The following is a 19,325-nucleotide window of genomic DNA, read 5'->3' on the forward strand; positions in this document are numbered from 1 at the left end:
CAAGTAAGGTGCCCACAGGATCCACTTGCGCCCTCTGATCTCTCAGAGTGGCTGGGAAGCGTTAAGTTCTCTCTCGGATTTCAGAGCTCCTCGGATTTGCATTTTGAACTCTCTGAGTTTCTTTGAGCAAATTTCTGATCCAAACTGGGTTTGGAAGTCACGACGGAAACTGGGCTGGGTCCAGCAATGGATTTGATCTGGTAATTAACTGGCTTGGATCCAGTTAGAGGCCTCTTACATCTGACTGGGTCAGAAAGAAACTGACAGCAAATGGTAATATTTTAGGGGTACAAAATTTGGCTATTAAAGATTTTCAAGGATTTTTTTTGTTTGATCCCTTTGTTTCACTTTTCTTGCCCACTTAGGTAGGAAAAATCATTGGCTAAGTTAATCAAGGGAATCTGAGAGCAAAGCCAATATTTTATGTAAAAATGGGATCCTTAATTTCTGAAAAACTGAGTTCCTTCTGGCTTATACATTAGGCACAGGAGGCAGCAAAGTCTTAAAGAAAACAATGAAATCTTACTAAAGGTAACTTATGGTAGAATGTTCTGAATAAACAACAATGCATTGAAGTGCATTTACAAATGAGAGCCTCCAAAAATTAAATGTTTATCTTTCAGCTTAGTTACTATCCCGATCCAAAGGAAATAGACTGCAGCACCAATTGGCTGACTTTGGATAAGTAATGGGGTACATTTTACCTGAGTAAAGGAAGGGATTGGGGTAGAAGTCCTCCCCTCAGTAAAGTCCTTCTTGGTTAAAAATGGAATAAAGGTGACAGGGTCCAACCAAGGGCAAGTTTGAGTCCTGCCAGTTCAATATTGGGTGCTAAGCAGAGTGACTAATTTCTAGGTTTAGTCACATATATATTCCTCTGGCCAGAATTAAAAATGTTAACTGGGTTACCCCATGTAACTCCTTGGGTGGCAACTTGCAAAACTGAGAGGCTTTTGCTGTGGATCCATGAAACAAAAAAGATGATTTTCCTTTATGATGCAGCTTGGCCCCCAGGGTTATAGTGTGGCAAGCAGGGTCACTAGGGCCTCTCAGGGAAAAGGAACCCAGAAGTCTGGCCTGCCAGCAAAATGGTAAGAACTACTTACCAGTCAGACTCTGGCTTCTCTCTCTGTGCAAACTGGTCAAATGAATTGTAAAAGTCACTGTTTATCTCCTCTATAAAGTTTGCGTTAATACAAAAAAAGAATTCTGAGGCTGGTCTTAAGCTGTAGTGAATCTAGTGTGCTTTGCGTCTTTCTGTATTGTTATGTCATGAAGAGGGGTACCTTAGGATAAAATGCCTGCCTAGGACCCCATAAGCCTGCTGTTCAAGACGGTCCAGAAAACTGGTCTGTTATGTCCTTGGGAGCTCGACCTTGTAATCACATGGCTGTGGTTTCTCTTTTCACAATGGCAGACTGGGTTCAGGGTTCAATTCCCAGCTTAGGGAATGAGTACTTTCTGGTTTGAGATCTGCATGACCTTTATCATTTGTTGATTCTTTTTCTCTCCATGAACTATCTTAAATTTTCCTTTTTCTGAGCATAGAAATTGGCCATTTGGCCTAGTCAGTTGGGTAATAAAAGATTTAAAAGGACTTTTTTTTTTAAAAAAAGAGCGCTATAGTTAAATGTCAGCTTAATTAAAAGCAGATATTCAAGCTCTAACAACCTGGGACTCCTGGGGAAAAACGGGGTGCAAAAGACCTCGTTTTGGGGTGGGGGCAGAAACAAACCTGTTTTCCTCATGGAACCCCAGGAATTGGAAATGGATAGATCTACCCAAAATCTAAGACTCTGTTCTTTTTGGGATCGAGGATCTGGTATAAAAATGGGACCTTTAATTTTGGGGGACCTGGTTTGCCTTCCAGCTGTGCCTGCTTATTATATTAGGCCTTAGAAACTGCATGCTTTCCTGGTCCTGTTCTTCTAAGGACTCCACCCTAAAGCCAGTAATCCAATTTAAAAAAATTTAAAAACTGGCAAATGAACAATCTTACAACTACTGGATCTTCTGTGTAGTTATACATGTATTGTGTGTGTAATGTTTATATAAAACAGCTCTAATTAATTGACTTTAAGAATAAGCCCTTAAATATTTTGTCAGAAAAATAAAAGCTGTAATATTTCAGTTCACGTAACTTTAGTAATCTTTGGGAAATTAAAACTGCTTTTAAAAATTGTTCAATTTACCTACTTTGGAGCATTATATTATAGATAAGGCCTGGGGACATGTGGAATTAGCCATGCCTCCTAGCTATGCAAAGAAGGTTATAAAGAAAAGAGATTTTATATAAGAAAGGATTTTGTATGGGTAACTCTTGTCTTAAAGTAAAATAACTGGTTGTTTAAAAAGAGGGATATTTAGGATAAGTTAGAAAATCCACACAACATAGATGGTCTATGTTAAGTTGTGAAAGGATTCATGAAAGGAAATGTATGCACCAAAAGTAAAAGTTGTTAAGAGTTACCGTTACAACATGTGATTAAGACTACTGAAAAAAAGTTTATATGCAAGATGTGTGAGGAGAATGAAATGTATATTTTACCCATAAAAGATTATAAGGCATGGGAATGTAAATTTTTGCCTGAAGGATTAAAGGGTTAAAGGATTGTTTTAAATTAGGTAAGAATAACCTAAAGGTTTGAACAAGTTGTGGAAGGCCTGTAAAAATCTTGTAAAAAAAATTCTCAGTGTGAACACCTTGACTAAATATAAAGTAGTATTTTCTGGTTTTTCAGTAAATTGAACATAGGAACAAAAGCACAAACAGCGTTTTCTTAAAGCACTGATCTGCTTTTAAACAAAAATTTGTAAAGGGCTATAAAAGGCTTGTTTATGAAAATCTCACCTTATGGTCAAACTGATTAAGATTGGAAAAATTTGTCTTTAATGTTTTATTAAAAATTGGGGTTGACATTAATAGTACAGTAATACAACGGTGAAATTTGGCTTTCTCTCTTGAACAAGATTTTCAAGTAATATTAAAAGATAATGAAACATTTTTGTTTGCCTTTTATTTAATTAATTACTTAATTTTTTTTTTGAGACGGAGTTTTGCTCTTGTTGCTCAGGCTGGAGTGCAGTGGCATGATCTCGGCTCACCGCAATCTCCACCTCCAGGTTCAAGCAATTCTTCTGCCTCAGCCTCCCAAGTAGCTGGGATTACAGGCATGCACCACCACGCCCAGCTAATTTTTGTATTTTTCATAGAGACAGGTTTTCACCATGTTGGCCAGGAAGGTCTTGATCTCTTGACCTCATGATCCACCTGCCTCAGCTTCCCAAAGTGCTGGGATTAGAGGCGTGAGCCACTGTGCTCGGCCTTTGATTGCCTTTTAAATTAACTACCAAAAAAGGGGCAGAGGGAAAGACAAGAGACACATGATTTGGAAAGTTAAGTCTTCACTCTATCAATGAGTAAAGGTTTTTAGCTTTTAAAAAACTTTTGACTCATCGTTTTGGCTAAATGAATGACTTATGGTAACCTGGAATTCTATTTCATAGTATCAAGTGTTTTAAACCTTTAACATATTTGATAGGGTACCAAAATCAAATTTCAGTTTCAAAATTGCCTTTTCTTTCCTCTAACATTGAAATGCTACAGAGGGCCCCTAAAGCATCCAAAAGAGAGGTAAACAGATTTGACATGTTACATGGGAAGCACTGTCAAAAAATAAAAAAGTTTAATCTTCTTCAGATTATATTTTAGTGAGTGATATTAACATATGTTACAAAGTTGTATGGGATCTCTAAAATTCTAGTATGTCTGAGTATACGCTATTAATCATAATTGTGGTTATTATGTTATTGCAGATCACATAAATAACCAAATTTCCTTATCAATTGTGTTTTCATCTATAACGATTTAAAGTTATTTCCACAGTTAATTGTTTAATGCTGATGCAGTTTCTGAAAACCTCACGAGGACACAAAATCCTAGAATATGGTGTCTTTTACGAGGTTCAGGAAAGGATGAAAAGGACCCTAAAAAGTACTCTTCAATACAGGTTTCTAACAACTTCAGAATCATATCATTTGAACTGGGTAAGAATTCCTGGAACTTTAATGAAAAGACACACTGGTTTATAAAACTGCTAACTCAAGCAGAACAAAATTAGCTACCAAGAATATACTTTGTCAGATTTTAATGCTAAATCAGCTGATACTGAAATTGTTTAGATACACAATTTGAATGAACTCTATGGTCTAAGTCAAATCATCCAAGATAACCCATCAGTTATCAGTGCTCTGCACCTAGTTTGAAGAAACAACTGGTATTCAAAGAGGACATAAGTCTAATGTTAATTAAGCATGGACTAATGGAGACCCAGGATGGGCACCTTGTCCTTCCTGAGTCCTTAAAGCTTTTGTTATTACAAGTTCTGCACTCCGTGACTTGACATGGAAAAGATAAAACGAACCAAATTGAATATATTGGTGTGGTGACTCACAAATTGCTAAAATAGTTTATAAACAATGTTTGGTCCTATATTCCTGGGAAAACAATCAAAGCTTCAGGTACATTTGGTCATCTGATGGGCCATTTCAACATTTTATAAAAAGTTTCATTCAACTGTTATTTTCAATGCATCTTTTCTGGTTGTATAAAAGCTCTCCCATGCAAGAGGGCTAATGTTATAACACTAAGTAATTATGCCACAGTGTATTTTCACCAGGTAAATAAAGCTTTTTTATGGTTCACTGAGGACAGTCAACCCCTTCACAATCTAGAACCCAAAGACTGGGTCATCTAAGAACATCAGTGAAAGACCGCCCTTGCCATCCACATTGCAGCAAAACTTTGGAACCCTGAATTTTGGATTCATAATCTCACAACTGAGAAGGGTCTCCCTTCACTCTTAGAAACGTACACCCATTGAAACACTTAGTGTAAACTTACTACGTAAGTTTCTCCCCAGAAGATGGCATCCTTGATGTGAACAGCTTTTCCTATGATCACAGATCAAGACTTCTACTATCATAAGACTCTTATCTTTGAATATTTTTTCTTATTTATGCTTTTATGAACAACAGAAATGAAAAGGGGATCTGTTGTGTGCACTTACAGGGTATACTTTTATTTGTGAAGGATTTTGCAGCCAGCCTTATTCATGGATAACCTTATACTTTATAAGGTAAAAGATGAAGGCCCAATGTAGGTTAGAAACCTTAATGGTACATATGTTGCCTCATCATCAGTCAGAAACAGAACATTAATTCACTCTTCTTAACCCACATCATGAATTAAAGAGAATACTGCAGGAAGCTTTCACTCTTCTAGAAGGGCATCATTTGTTAGGTCCTTTGTCCGTGATTCGGAATAAAAAAGGCAATGATTAGAAACATATCCCACATAATCAGCTTGAAAGCAGATTCTTCTGTAAAGGCTATGGTTACACAACAGACTTTAAATTCTCTTGTGAAAATTAAGCTAAATAATAGAATTGACTAAACAGAAAAGTATCTGTGTATGAGCAGTTGTTGGCACCTGTGTCCCATGGAGAAAAAATCTGGTATTATAGAGATTCAGTTGTTGGTGATTAACAAAAAGACTGCTTAGTTAAGTAAGTAGACTGGTTAGCTCATTCTTTGACCTATTTGATTTTAGGTGGTTGGGTTTATGGGGACCCTGGGTAAGGAGCATACTCCAAACTCTTGGTATTATCCTCCCAATAGTCATAATAATAGTTTCCCTAGCACACTCTATTCTTTCAAAGGTTTTAAATGTTTGCATACAGCCACCTCCAGAATGTCAAATGGTCTCTCTTCAACTGGAATGACAAGAGCCAAAAGAAATATTACAGGACACCAAAACCTACGAATGACATGCTGAGACTGGAAACCCAAAATGATGGTAACTAAGGGTGGCACTAAGGCCCTAAGTTTTAGTTACAGTCACCTAAGTGAGAATCTGGTCAAAAGGGAGAATTTTGTAAAACAAAATTATGGGAGGACATTGTTTTGGACTGAGCTCATGCACTAGGCCCCATGGAGCCACTCATGCTAAATGTGACACAATCAAACTAAGACTTTAAAGAAACATAGATCCTAGACAGAAAGGACCAGGTTTTGTTTTTCTCCTGCAAACAGGACGTTCCAGCATAAAGAGGTACCCACTACTCAGTATCTGTGCCTATCTTTGCAAGACTCACTGTTCTACTGTTTCCTAGTGGGTTTCAAGACCAAATGAAGTACATTTATGATGGTAATACTGACATCAATGACTAAAGTTTTAGTCAATCTCTCAAAATTGAGAAAATGACCAAAAGGGGGGAATTGTTAAAGCAAACTAAATATGACCTGAGAAGGACTCCGTACTTCTGTATTTGAGTCTTTGTGGATGAACTACAACCTAACTTAATAGGCAGATAAGATTGAAAACCTAACTTAGGAGTATGCACCTGTTACAATCGCTGAGTCTTGGCCAATCCCAGCAGCCATAATTCAACCAGTCATACACTGCTGAGTGTTCAAACTGTGTTCAAATAAGGCAAGTGCCAATCTGTAACCAATCCAGTTATTTCTGTACCTCACTTCTAATTTCTGTAAGTCATTTATTGTCTACCAATTTGTTCTGACTACGAGGCACCCCTGGAGTCTCTCTGAATCTGCTGTGATTCTAGGGGGCTGCCCAACTCACGAATCGTCCATTGCTCAATTAAAGTCCTTTAAATTTAATTTGGCTGAAGGTTTTTTTGTTTTGTTTTTGTTTTTTTTTAAAGACAGAGTCTCGTTCTGTCATTCAGGCTGGAGTGCAGTGACGCGATCTTGGCTCACTGCAAGCTCTGCCTCCTGGGTTCACACCATTCTCCTACCTCAGCCTCCCGTGCAGCTGGGACTACAGGTGCCCACCACCACGCCTGGCTAATTTTTTGTATTTTTAGTAGAGACGGGGTTTCACCTTGTTTCCAGGATGGTCTCGATCTCCTGACCTCGTGATCTGCCTGCCTTGGCTTCCCAAAGTGTTGGGATTACAGGCGTGAGCCACCACACCAGGCCCTGAAGTTTTTCTTCTAACAATATATAACACAGGTTAAACATCCCAAATCCAAAACTCCAAAATCTGAAATCCTCCAAACTCCAAAATTCTTTGAGCAATGACAAAGGAAACACTCACTGAAGCATTTCAGATTGCAGATTTTCAGATTAGGGAAGTTCAACTAGTATAATACAAATATTCGAAAATCCGAAATTCAAAATACTTCTGGTTCCAAACATTTCAGATAAGGGATACTCAATCTATAATACCATTTTATGCACAAAAGAAAAAGAACCATAATATTACCCAGTTTTTTCCATAGGTGTCTTTCACCTCAAAGTATGGTCTCAAAAGAATGCATGTGACCATGTGCATGAAAATCATCCAGGGTGCATATTTGAAAAGTATATCTCAGAACCACAAAATTAGATGCTTTGAGTGAGGCTCAAGAATCAGCATTTCTTTATAAAAAGTAAGTACCCAAAGTTTACAAGCCACTGCAGGGATAAAAAAAAATTGGTGATTTTCTTTCTTTCTTCTTTAGACTTGTCTGTCCTGTGTCTTCTACATTTTTCTACAGAAAACATATACAGATAGTCCCCACACAACGGTCTGACTTACTGTTTTTCTACTTTATGATGGTGCAAACGTGCTACCATTCAATAGAAACTGTACTTCAAGTACCTATACAACTATTCTAGCCTATTCGGCTAGGCGTGGTGGCTCACACCTGTAATCCCAGCACTTTGGGAAGCCGAGACAGGCGGATCACGAGGTCAGGAGATCAAGACCATCCTGGCTAACACAGTGAAACCCTGTCTCTACTAAAAATACAAAAAATTAGCTGGGCATGGTGGCGGGTACTTGTAGTCCCAACTACTTGGAGGCTGAGGCAGGAGAATGGCGTGAACCCGGAAGGCAGAGCTTGCAGTGAGCTGAGATCACACCACTGCACTCCAGCCTGGGCAACAGAGCGAGAGTCTGTCTCAAAAATAAATAAATAAAAATAAAATAAATAAATAAATAAAAGTAAGCCTATTCAACACTTTATTATGAATAGGCTTTGGTTAGAATATTTTGCCCAACTATAGACTAATGTAAGTGTTCTGCGTGTGTTTAAGGTAGGCTAAGCTATGATGTTCAGAATGTTGGAGGTATTAAATGCATTTTTGACATAATATTTTCAACTTATGATGGGTTTATTAGGATGTAATCCCACTGTAAGTCAAGGAATATCGGTATTTCTTTTATAATTGGGTAGGGGAGGATGAGAGGGATAAGCTGTTTTGTTTTGATAAAGCCAGGGGAATGGTGAAGGAGGGAAAGAGCTTGTTTTTCCTTTTTTTCCTGCCCAAGTGTCTACAGAGGACAAAAAGGGGCCACATTTACTTCTTCCCAGAGCAGGCCTGATGGAGCACAGGTATTTTCCCCAATTGATGTCCTTGACTAATCAGGTCAAACTATGGAAGCACTTGCCTCAGTTCTTTGTTTAGCGAGGGCTAAATGCTCTGAGGGTTATGGCTTTTTTGCCATCTCCCCACATTTTCTGTTGGAAAAGGCCATTCTCCAGTCCTGGTTCTCTGGAATTGTGGGGGACTGTGCTATGGCACAGGATCCCAGTAAAAGGAGGTAAAAGAAGAGTGTGAGGAAAAAATAATAATGCTAGGGATGCCAGGCTATATATACATGTATCTACCCATGGATTCAATAATAGTGTATGGGTGAAGAACATGAAGTAAGACAAATCTCGAGCTAAGCCCTGGTCCCATCACTTACTAGCAAGCTATTTAATCCCTCTAAGTCTCAGAATGCTCATCCACAAAACAAAACAAATACTTATTTTTATAGGGTTGCTATAATAGATAATATGTATCAATTACTATGTGCCAGGCTCCATGCTAATAAGGGCTGAAGATACAGAGATAAAATAAATATAACTCATGACCTCCAAAATTCCTACTTACAACTTTTTAAATGAAAAGTACAGAAATAGGTCAATAATTCTAATAACTCATCAACCACATGAACACTTTCATATATAACAACTTGATAACTGAAGCATCTCAATTCTCTGCTTCGGCTGGTTGAATAAACAGTGCCCCAGTGAATACTTCTTTTTTGGCACAGGGCAAGGATCAAGATGACGCCTGGCTTGACCCTTGTGAATAATAGGACACAATAATAAGAATTTCAAATTAGGTTTTGCTTATATTCATCACTACCTGTACATTAAAAATTTATATTTTTTGACAAGAATCTGATTATCACAGAAGAGTGAAGGACTGGGCTGTGTTCCATGCCACTGATATCGCTATGAAAAATGACTGCAAAGTTCTTTTGCCATTATAAAATGCTACATCAACACTGAAATAAAAAAAGAAAACCACTCTTGGGTTTATTTAACTAATTTCACGTTGCTAGATAATGGTGTGGTTTCACACTTCAGGAAGAATACCTCTAGAGGCTAGAGGAAACAAAAGGAAAAAAAACCTGCTGTTTTAGGAAGTCTTGGGTATGATCAGGTCCTCTGTTTAATCCCATTCCAGTCACACAGAATAATGTGAGCCACTTGGCTCAAGTTTTAAGATGCTTCTTTTTTGAGACTATAAGATTAGTAAGAATTCAAGATACACAACTGTGTTAACTGTTTGCTTCAAGCACACCAGTTACAAGAAACAATGAACAGTGCATATCAGAGGGAAAGAAAAGCAATCAATACATAATAGAGAGAAAATGGCTGTTATTAACTACATAATAAGAGGTTAGTTTGATTGAGCTTAGCATGTTGTACTTTTGGTTCAATGCTTTCTGAGGACTGGGCAGAGGGAAGGTAGGAAAGGGAATCAATGTGTTTTCTAAGCCTAGGTTACCTCTGAGTAAACTGTGAAAGATAACTGCATAGTCACTACAAAGGAAAGTTATGAAGATAAAGAACTAAGAAAGCTTTAAATTTTTTAAAAATCCAAGTATAGACACACATATACACACATACCCGACTGATTACATTTTTAAATTTCCCTAAAGCCTAGCATAAACGTACGCAATCTACAGATAAGTATCCTGCTTGTGCAACAGGTGTTTCAGAAAAGTTTGGCTGGAGAAAAAAAGTTGGCAAACTAAATCAAGTCAAACACATTAGGGCACCGTATTATGTAAAAGACTACCTCCTACTAATCCTTTTGACAAACTAAAGATTGTTCGTTATTAAAAGTAATCTTCTTCCATGATATAGAGGGTTCTAGATGCCCAGAGGTATGTACCCTTTAAAACAGGGCTCACCACAGCAACATGCACGCACAAAACTTCATTTGGTCCTGTGCCCTATTTCTTAACCATCAGTGGCTCTAGTTCCTCTCCTCAGGCTCACCCATAATGGCTGGCTGTTCCTGAATTTCCTCTGATTTTAGAACTGAGCCTATACCTAAACCATGGCAGGGAGCTTTGATCATCCTCCTAAATCCTGACCAGGATCTCTTTCCCTCTTTTCGGCTTTGCTACTTCTCTGTTGGAAGTGACAGTGTAAAGCAGTCCTGTCCTTTTAGCCTGAGCTGACTTCCCAACCTACCTCTTTTTCCCCTCCCTACTCCTTTCCTACCTCTGCTCAACTTGTTTGTTTCATAAGCCTAGATTTTTATCTACCTTTTTTCAAAGTTGAAATCACCTGGACTTATTTCTAAGGGCTCTTCTACTTGTTCAAAAGAGTGAAAAAAAAAATCATTAACATAGAGGAAAACAGCTAATGTACAGCACAGAGGTTCTCAAAGTGTGATACTTCAACCAGCAACATCAGCATCACCTGATAATTTCACAGAAATGAATACTGTCTAGCCATCCCAGGCCAGGTGAATAAAAAACTCTGGAGGTGGGCCCAGTACTCTATATTTTAGTACGTCTTCTGGGTGACTTTCATGCACACTGAAGTTTAAGAACCTCTGGATCTGGAAGAAAAGAAGATGCCTGACAAAATGTTTTGGATAAAATGAGGCATCTCATTAAACAGAATCAAGTCTATATTATTGACACAGAAGAATATCTAAGATATTCTACATAAAGGAAAAAGCAGTTGTAAAACTATGGGTATAATTTCGCAAAAAAAAATTTTGAAAATGTACTTCTACATGGAAAAATGTCTAGAAGGTTACATACTAAACGGTTAAGAGTAGCTAACTTGGGGGAGATTTTACTTTTTCTTTATGAATAGCTGTATTTTTAAATCTATAAGGATGTATTATTTTATAATTTAAAAAAATGATTAATCTAGACATCTTCTACTCCTCTCTAGCAAAACTCAAGAGGTAAAAATTAACTCATTTCCCAATAGGCTTCAGTGTCTGGACTAATCAAGCTTTGTGATGCTTTAGGGAATTCTAGAGGAAGTGAGGCAGAGATAGTGCTCAGTCCTCCATGACTCAATCAGTGCTTCTATGTAAAGCCTCTGTGCCAGGAAATGACAGGTCACAAAGTCTAACAGATTTCTGCCCTTCTTAAATAGGCCAACTCAAAAAGGGGATGGTAGGGCTCTGTGGGAAAACAGAACAGACAAAAATTTAAGGGTTGTCTTGGAAGAGGCCAATTTATTTCTAGGAAAATCTTCTTTGTTGCAGAAATTATACATTTAAGTGGCCCATTTTTTACCCCCATTCCTGATCTGGCAGTCATTCTGCAATTATCCTTCATCTTCCTTCAAGCTGGCTCCGAGTATATACACCATATGCTTGTGGTAGACTAAAAAGGGGCTTGAAAATAAAATAGGTTGGTAGTAAATGATCCAGGGCAAAATAAAGAGAGTAAAAAACAGGTGCAGGTATACACACATACCCAGTCAGGTCCTTACAAATATCCTTTACCTTATGATGCATCAAGGGAAAAGCCTGACACTTCCAGGGATTCCTCTGACGCGACCACTCAGTCCTTTCACTTTCTGGCAAGCTTTCCATCAGAAGCACTACATGCATTCATAAAGGATCCCAAAGCACTTTACCTGTATTATAGTCATAGAGAACACTCAGTGTGATTTGCACACATCCGCTCCCTCTTCACTGCCCTGCTAATTATAAATTTAGTGGAAACAGAATATGGTTGTCTCCTGCAGAACAGGAGTTGCCTCAGAAACCAGAGAAACTTGGCAAGAAAAGCTTTCAGTAACTTCTAATAAGTGGTTCATCCTAACTAAAGGAAAAACTTTTATCAGGGGTCCCCCTACTTTGAGCTAGGAAAGTTGATAAATGTTACTCCAATTTTTTTCTGTCTACCAAGATACTCTCTACTTCTAGAACCCTAACTACACCAGAAGACGAGAGATCTTACCAAAGTCCCCAATATTTTCATTGCCATATGAAGAGAAATTTATTTTTGCGGCTGCAGCCACCTTTTGAAGAGCCCACCAACCAGTCTGTGGCTCTGCCACATATTGTGTTCCAATTTAGAAAACTGCAGCACAATGTGATTATGTGGTAGAAAGGAGATAAAATCCAGTGCTTGGTTTGCAGCATGACATAAAACAAAGAGTACAGGCACTGGAGTCAGTTTGAATTCCACATCTGTATTACATTAGATTTGAGCAGATGATTCTACCTTTCTAAACCTCAGTGTTCTTATCAATAAAGTAGGAATAAAATGCTACTTTACAGTGTTGTTAAATAATTAAAAATATTTGAGGGGAGAGCAGGAATGGTAAGTTAGCGTTTAATGGGTACAGAATTTCAGTTTGGGATAGTAAAAATGCTCTAAAGATGGACAGTGGTGATGGTTATACAACCAAGTGTGGCCAGGTGTGGCGGCTCACGCCCATAATCCCAGCACTTTGGGAGACTGAGGAGGGCAGATAACCTGAGGTCACGAGTTCGAAACCAGCCTGGCCAACATGGTGAAACTCTGTCTCCAGTAAAAATACAAAAAGTTAGCTGAGTGTGGTGGTGTGTGCCTGTAGTCACAGCCACTCAGGGGGCTGAGGCAGGGAATCACTTGAACCTGGGAGGCGGAGGTTGCAATGAGCTGAGATCATGCCACTGCACTCTAGCCTGGGCACCAGAGCGACACTCCATCTCAAAAAAACAAAAAACAAAAACAACAAAAAGCCAAAGTGAATGTTACAGTTAATGCCATTGAACTGTACACTCAAAAATGGTTAAAATTTTGTACGTATATTTTAGCAAAATTATGTAAGAGTCCTAGCAAAGTGCCTGGCTCTCAGTAGATACTCAAGAAATGTTAGTACCATTCCTGTTAAAAACAAACAAACAAACAAACAAAAAAGGAACCTATAGTAAAATGAAATCATGCTCCTTTCCCTATTTAACTGTGAGAAACTTTGATTCTAAGGCAAAGCCAGCTGGCCCCAATGCCAGGTAGTGCCACAGTAAGTGTCTGGGTAGGAAAGAGAAGGAAGTCTGTGTTAGTCATAGTCCCTCCAGCATGTTCAGTTCCCAGTTTACCTGCACCCCATTATGGTGTCTCCCAGAATATCAATCCGCTAGACCCCGACATACAACAAAAAAAAGCTGGGACACTTAAAAGTTGCCAAACCAGACTACAGGTCATAAGGAAAAAAGTATTCTGAGTGGCAGCTGGCTCCTGGAAGCAGTGGAGAGATAAGACGCTAGTGCTGAACACCAACTAAATGAGTCTGGATCCTATGCCAGTCCCTGACATTAAGACGACCTGTATCTCTCGGCCGGGCGCAGTGGCTCACATCTGTAGTCCCAGCACTTTGGGAGGCTGAGGCAAGCAGATCACAAGGTCAGGAGTTCAAGACTAGCCTGACCAACATGGTGAAACCCCGTCTCTACTAAAAATACAAAAATTAGCAGGGCATGGTGGTGCACACCTGTAATCCCAGTTAACTCGGGAGGCTGAGGCAGGAGAATGGCTTGGACCCGGGAGGCAGAGGTTGCAGTGAGTCAAGATTGCACCACTGCACTCCAGTCTGGGCAGCAGAGCGAGACTCTGTCTCAAGAAAAAAAAAAAAGATCTGTATTTCTCTCAGACGCCTTTGGCTGCATTTAATGGACACAGAGGACCAAAGATTCAAAGACTCCCGGTAAAGGAGGATTAAAAATGAACTTGTCTGCAGTTCAGGGAAAGCAATTAATGATTATGTGTTGTAAGTCATAAAATAGAGAAGGGGAAAAATAGATGACTTATCTCTAGGCATATCAGGACACTGTTTCTGATGGGCAGGCTTAATTAAATCTTAATGCAATGTTCAGAGAGATGATCATCAACACCCCACAATTTTAGCTCAAGGAGAATGAAATGCTTGGGGTACCAACACCCAATCAATTCCAAACAATACTTACTTTAGGGTCTGAGCTCTTGAACTTCAACCTTTCCACCAATTCGATCATAGCCGCCTTCAGTCCACCTGAGTCTTTGCTCTAGAAGAAAGAAAAGTGAGCGGTCACTAGACAGCATTTTGTTGCTCTCTCAAACACAAACAGCATTTTGGAGGACAATGAAATAAAAAGCAAGTTTTTCTTAGCAGCCAAGAGAGCTAAACAACTAAGGAGAGGTGCATTGTCCCTCTTTCCCTTCTCTATGGACAAACAGTGTCAGGACATAAACTGCCCAGTGACTGGCAGAACTATATGGAATGAAAATTAAATACAATTTGTATAGGCTGACTCACTGCTTCACCTCAGGCTCAACTGTGCCAGTGTTCACTGTGGCTCTACAAAAGACAGTCCCATACAAGATGTCTATTTTACAGACTAGTAATTTTAATTTTGAACCTTTATGCATCAGATACAGAAGTATGCAATATTAAATATACTTATAATACAAAACAAATAGTCTGAAATTTAATTACGAATGGAACTCCAGTGTGCTGATTAAGAACACAGGTTTTTTAACTGGGTGTGGTAGCTTGCACCTGTTATTTCAGCTACTCAGGAGGCTGAGGCAGGAGCACTGCTTGAGGCCAGGAGTTCAAGACCAAAAAAACCATAAAACTCATGGGTTTCTGAGTCAGACATATATAGTTCCAATTTTGGATTTGCCATTAACTAGTTGATTGATTTCAGGCAAATCACTAAATTTCTCAAAACCTTCTCCCCCTTCTATAAAATAGTGATAATAAACTGGGTTATTTTGGGGCCTAATTGAAAGTGTTTTAAAAGGTATTAGCACAGTATGTGGCTCACACACAGTGAGTGCTCAAAAATTTCACATGCTATTACTATTGTTACAGTATAATGATTTAGAGTTGCACAGTACAATAAAAGACTAATGTGAGCCCCAAATGCAAGCGTATGTATATAATTTCATAATTCCCACAATTAAAAAGTAAAATTGATTTTGATATATTTTACTTAACTCAGTATATTCAAAATATCATTACAACATGTAATTTCAACATGAGATTTTTTTTTCATGTTAGGTCTTTGAAATCTAGTATTTCACAATCATAGCCCAATCAATTTAAACCAGCTACATTACAAGTGCTCCAAAGCCACATGTGACTAGTGACTACTATATTGTTCAGTACAGATTTAGAGCAGACTACAGCCCTAGTGCCATTAGTCACACACTAGCTGTGTGACCTTAGGCAAGTTACTTAGCCTATGTCTCAATTTCTCTATCTGTAAAACAGAGCCAATAACAGTATCTATTTCATAGGACTGTAGTAAGATTAAATTAGTTAATGTATGTCAACGTACTCAGAACAGAGCCTGGCACATGGTAAATACAAAAGGAAGTATGAAACAGTTTTATTACTATCTGTCTCCCTCATGATATTTTCAGTTCCTTAAGGGCAAGAACCGTAATTTTTTAAATATCTCTGTATCTCTTACGCCCAACATCTAGATGTTGTAAAAAGTCTGAACAAATCAATGAATGAACATATAATCTTAAGACATGAATGCCATAATAATAATACATTATATTGTATATAGGACAATCTAAAATCACAGGAATTCATTTATTTTCTTATCTCAACAGTTCTATGAGATAGGTAGGAACATTCATTTTACCAATGAGGGAAAGGAAGCACAAAGAGGTAGAATCACTGTCATTTCTATGCGGTAGGGACAACAAAGAAGCACAAGAAAAGAAAGACACCGCAAATATCTCTTACTCAAAATTGGCCTCTGGATCCGTGATAACATGTCTTCCAAATTTACAGAACTAATTTCAATTCCTCCAAAACAGGAAATACCTAATAAGATTCCACTATATAAATTAAAATATACTAAAGGCTCAATTTTTCCCCCTCTGACCTCTCTTGCCTCTCAAGTCTACACAGTAAAAATCAGACACAACATGACTACAACCAGTATCTACTTTAGATGTGTTCTTCAAACACAGCTTAGATCATATTTCCATTTTAGCAGAGGTTCTAAATTTTAATAAGTTCTATTTTTTAAAGTGATGGTTTACAACTCCCCTATATCCTCCACTAATTTTAGTCTTTAATCTCTGTGGTCTCATAGCAGACAGTAGAGAAAAGGAACTTAGAGGTCATATGCCAGGGAGCAGGTGAGACGTGAAGTGCCTAAAAAAGGGTTAAGTTGCCAGACACAATCCTGCTTTTACGAGATGATCAGACAATAAAGCCTGTCTGGTGATATCATTCCTCTAACCTGCTTCTCATTGGCTGAACAAGCAGGTCACTTGTCCCTGGAAAGCTCTCTTCCCCCACATCCCAGCTGCCAGCGCCCATTTTAAGCTTTTCGGCAATAGCGCTGATATATTATGACTTCCCCCTGGCTCTAGAGAGCAGAAAGGAATGCACCAAACTGTGCCTTAAAACCTTCAGAAAAGAATAAAACGACAATGAAGGAATCCCTAAGAAGCAGACAGCCTGTCTGCAAGCAGATGTGCCTTGTGTGGATGGATAAGGGAACCCTTAGCCTTCTTTCATAAAAATTCAGTGTGTCAGCAGAATCCTTCCTCCCTTTCACAAAGCTTTCACAAAACATCAGCAGCATCACCTAACCAGGCAAGAGACAGAGGAGAGGCAACTTAAGAGAGCCTCCCTTCAGGAAACTCACCTGTTCCACTTCCCCACCTCGCTCTCTGTGAATTATTCAAGATTAACTGGGCTCTATGGTGAGCCTGCTATACTCAGTCTCTAAATGAGTGGTGAGAAAACCTTTCCCAAAGGCTTTTTAAAAAATCCATAAAATAAGCAGTTGGTCAGAAGGGAGAGGCTCCTCAGGGCAGACCCGACCCTGACAGCTGCAGAGCTGGGGCAAGAGTCCGAATGGACTCTGGGGCCTTGTGCACAGGTGTTCAAGCTAGCATGTCCAAGCTGAGAATACCCTTCTAGGTCACCCATGATACCTAGAGGCTCTGCAGGCCATGGAAGGTAATTCTTGGGTAGCTAGGTACTTGAAGAGTGGTATGGAAGAGGACAGGCATGGCTACAGCAGGGGTCTTCAAAAGCATGGGACACAGCCCTGCTACTCAGGAGGCTGAGGCAGGAGAATCGCTTGAACCTGGGAGGCGGAGGCTACAGTGAGTCAAGATCACTCCACTGCACTCCAGCCTGGGTGACAGAGTGAGACTGCATATTTTAAAAAAAAAAAAAAAAAAAAAAAGTATGGGACATAGGTCAGGATAGGTCGGGGGTCAGGGGCATGGGGTTGTTTGGGTCTAAGGGTGGTGGTATCTGAATCTGAGTATCCCCAAACCATAGAATAGTACCATGTTTCGGTTAATTATTTGGTTATTGAGGACAGCCATTAGTCAAAAGATAGCCAGAGAGATTATACCCTCATATATTCCCTAATTGGGAAACCAGTGAACAGAAAAGATAGTGGAACAGAACAGCTGCCTCTGAAACCTGAGTTCTAATTGAGAAGTGAACCAGGATAGTAAGAAAAGGCAGCCTAATTCACCTTGTAGACATTTAGTTCCACAGTAGAAATGATTGTCAATCCTTGGGGCACATACCATGACTAGCGAAGTAGTAGGATTCTCCTGCTATCCGTACTTCTCCACCTCCATCCCACCCAATGCATTCTAAGAACACAGGAGTTCAATGTGAGCATAATTTGTTTATGCACCTTGTTCCTCTCCTAAGAAGGTGTAGAATAAAAAGAGACAAGTGCTACGTTGTGACACTTACCACTCAGAATTTGATTAATCTGCAGAAGCGTAGGATGGTTCACAAAAGCCAGCTCCTAGGGATGAGTCATAATAAAACCAAAGAAAGGACAAAATGCTGTACATGTGAAGGTATTCTTCAGTCTCCAAAGCACTTTCATATGCTCTTCCATTGGCATTTCACAATAACCCTAAAAAGCAGTATATTCTCACTTTACAGCTGAGAAAAATGGCTGGTGAAAATCAAATGAACCCAAAGCTCAGAGCACTTACACTCTTTCACTGGCATTTCACAATAATACAATAACTAAAAGGTAGTGTATTCTCACTTCACAATGGACTAAAATGGCACTGTGGATGTCAAACAATGTCCCCAAAATCACAGAACTGGTCAGTGCCAAAACCAAGATCAGAAACATCTAAATTAAAAAGATTTATAACATATACAATGGAAGACATTGGTATCAAGAATACAGAAAAAACACATAAGGAATTTCTATAAATCAGTAAGAAAAAGCCAAAAAAAACCCAAAAGAAATACCCCCAAAAATATGAACAGATAAAACGAGACCCTTCTTTAAAAAAAAAAAAGAAATGTGAAATGCAAACACATCAAAACAGGCAAAAGATGCTCAAACTCACTCATGATTAAAATATCATTTCTCACCCATCAGCCTGAAATAAATCTTAATCTCATAACAGCAAGTGTTAGGCCCTGGGGAAATTGGGGACTTCTATATGTTGTTGATGGATATATAAAATAACTGCCACTCTGAAATCACATGCCTACCAATCCACTTCTCCTTTCCTCTTGAAGAAGACTAGCACCTGTGTCAAGGATGCATGTACAAAATTATTTATTTCAGCATTGTTTGTAATACTAAAAATCTGCAAATACCCCAAGGATTCATCAATAGTGGGTGGCTAAATAAACCACTGAATTAACACACTGTGGAATATGACATAGCAAATAAAAAGAATGAGGTAGGTTGTATGTACCTGGATACAAGGCATGACATACTGTTGAATTTAAAACAAAAAAACAAAAACAAAAAACAAACAAAAAAACCTTGCAAAATGGTACATGTAATAAATATAATTTTTAAAAAAGTATTACTTTCTATGAGTGATACAGGTATGTAAAATATTAGAAAAGCAATTACTGCTGGGACTGGTACTTGGGATAGACAGATTTTAGAGTTAAATATATTCCTACTAATTGCATAGCTAAGATTTAGCATACTAAAAAACAAACAAACAAAAAAAGATAGGCAAGAAGGGAAAGAGAGAGGTA

At 38.6% G+C, this 19,325-nt stretch overlaps 1 protein-coding gene across 1 annotated transcript in view; it reads right to left on the minus strand.

Moving 5' to 3' along the window:
- TRIM44 (tripartite motif containing 44) overlaps nucleotides 1-19,325 on the minus strand; it is a 134,888-nt gene that overhangs the window by 97,702 nt on the left and 17,861 nt on the right. The window contains exon 2 of the mRNA XM_008001947.3: nucleotides 14,281-14,358. Within this exon, the coding sequence (XP_008000138.1) occupies nucleotides 14,281-14,358 (78 nt within the window). The remainder of the gene's footprint in view (nucleotides 1-14,280; nucleotides 14,359-19,325) is intronic.

This window comes from Chlorocebus sabaeus, chromosome 1, assembly GCF_047675955.1.
Source record: "Chlorocebus sabaeus isolate Y175 chromosome 1, mChlSab1.0.hap1, whole genome shotgun sequence".
Taxonomy (NCBI): Eukaryota; Metazoa; Chordata; class Mammalia; order Primates; family Cercopithecidae; genus Chlorocebus; species Chlorocebus sabaeus.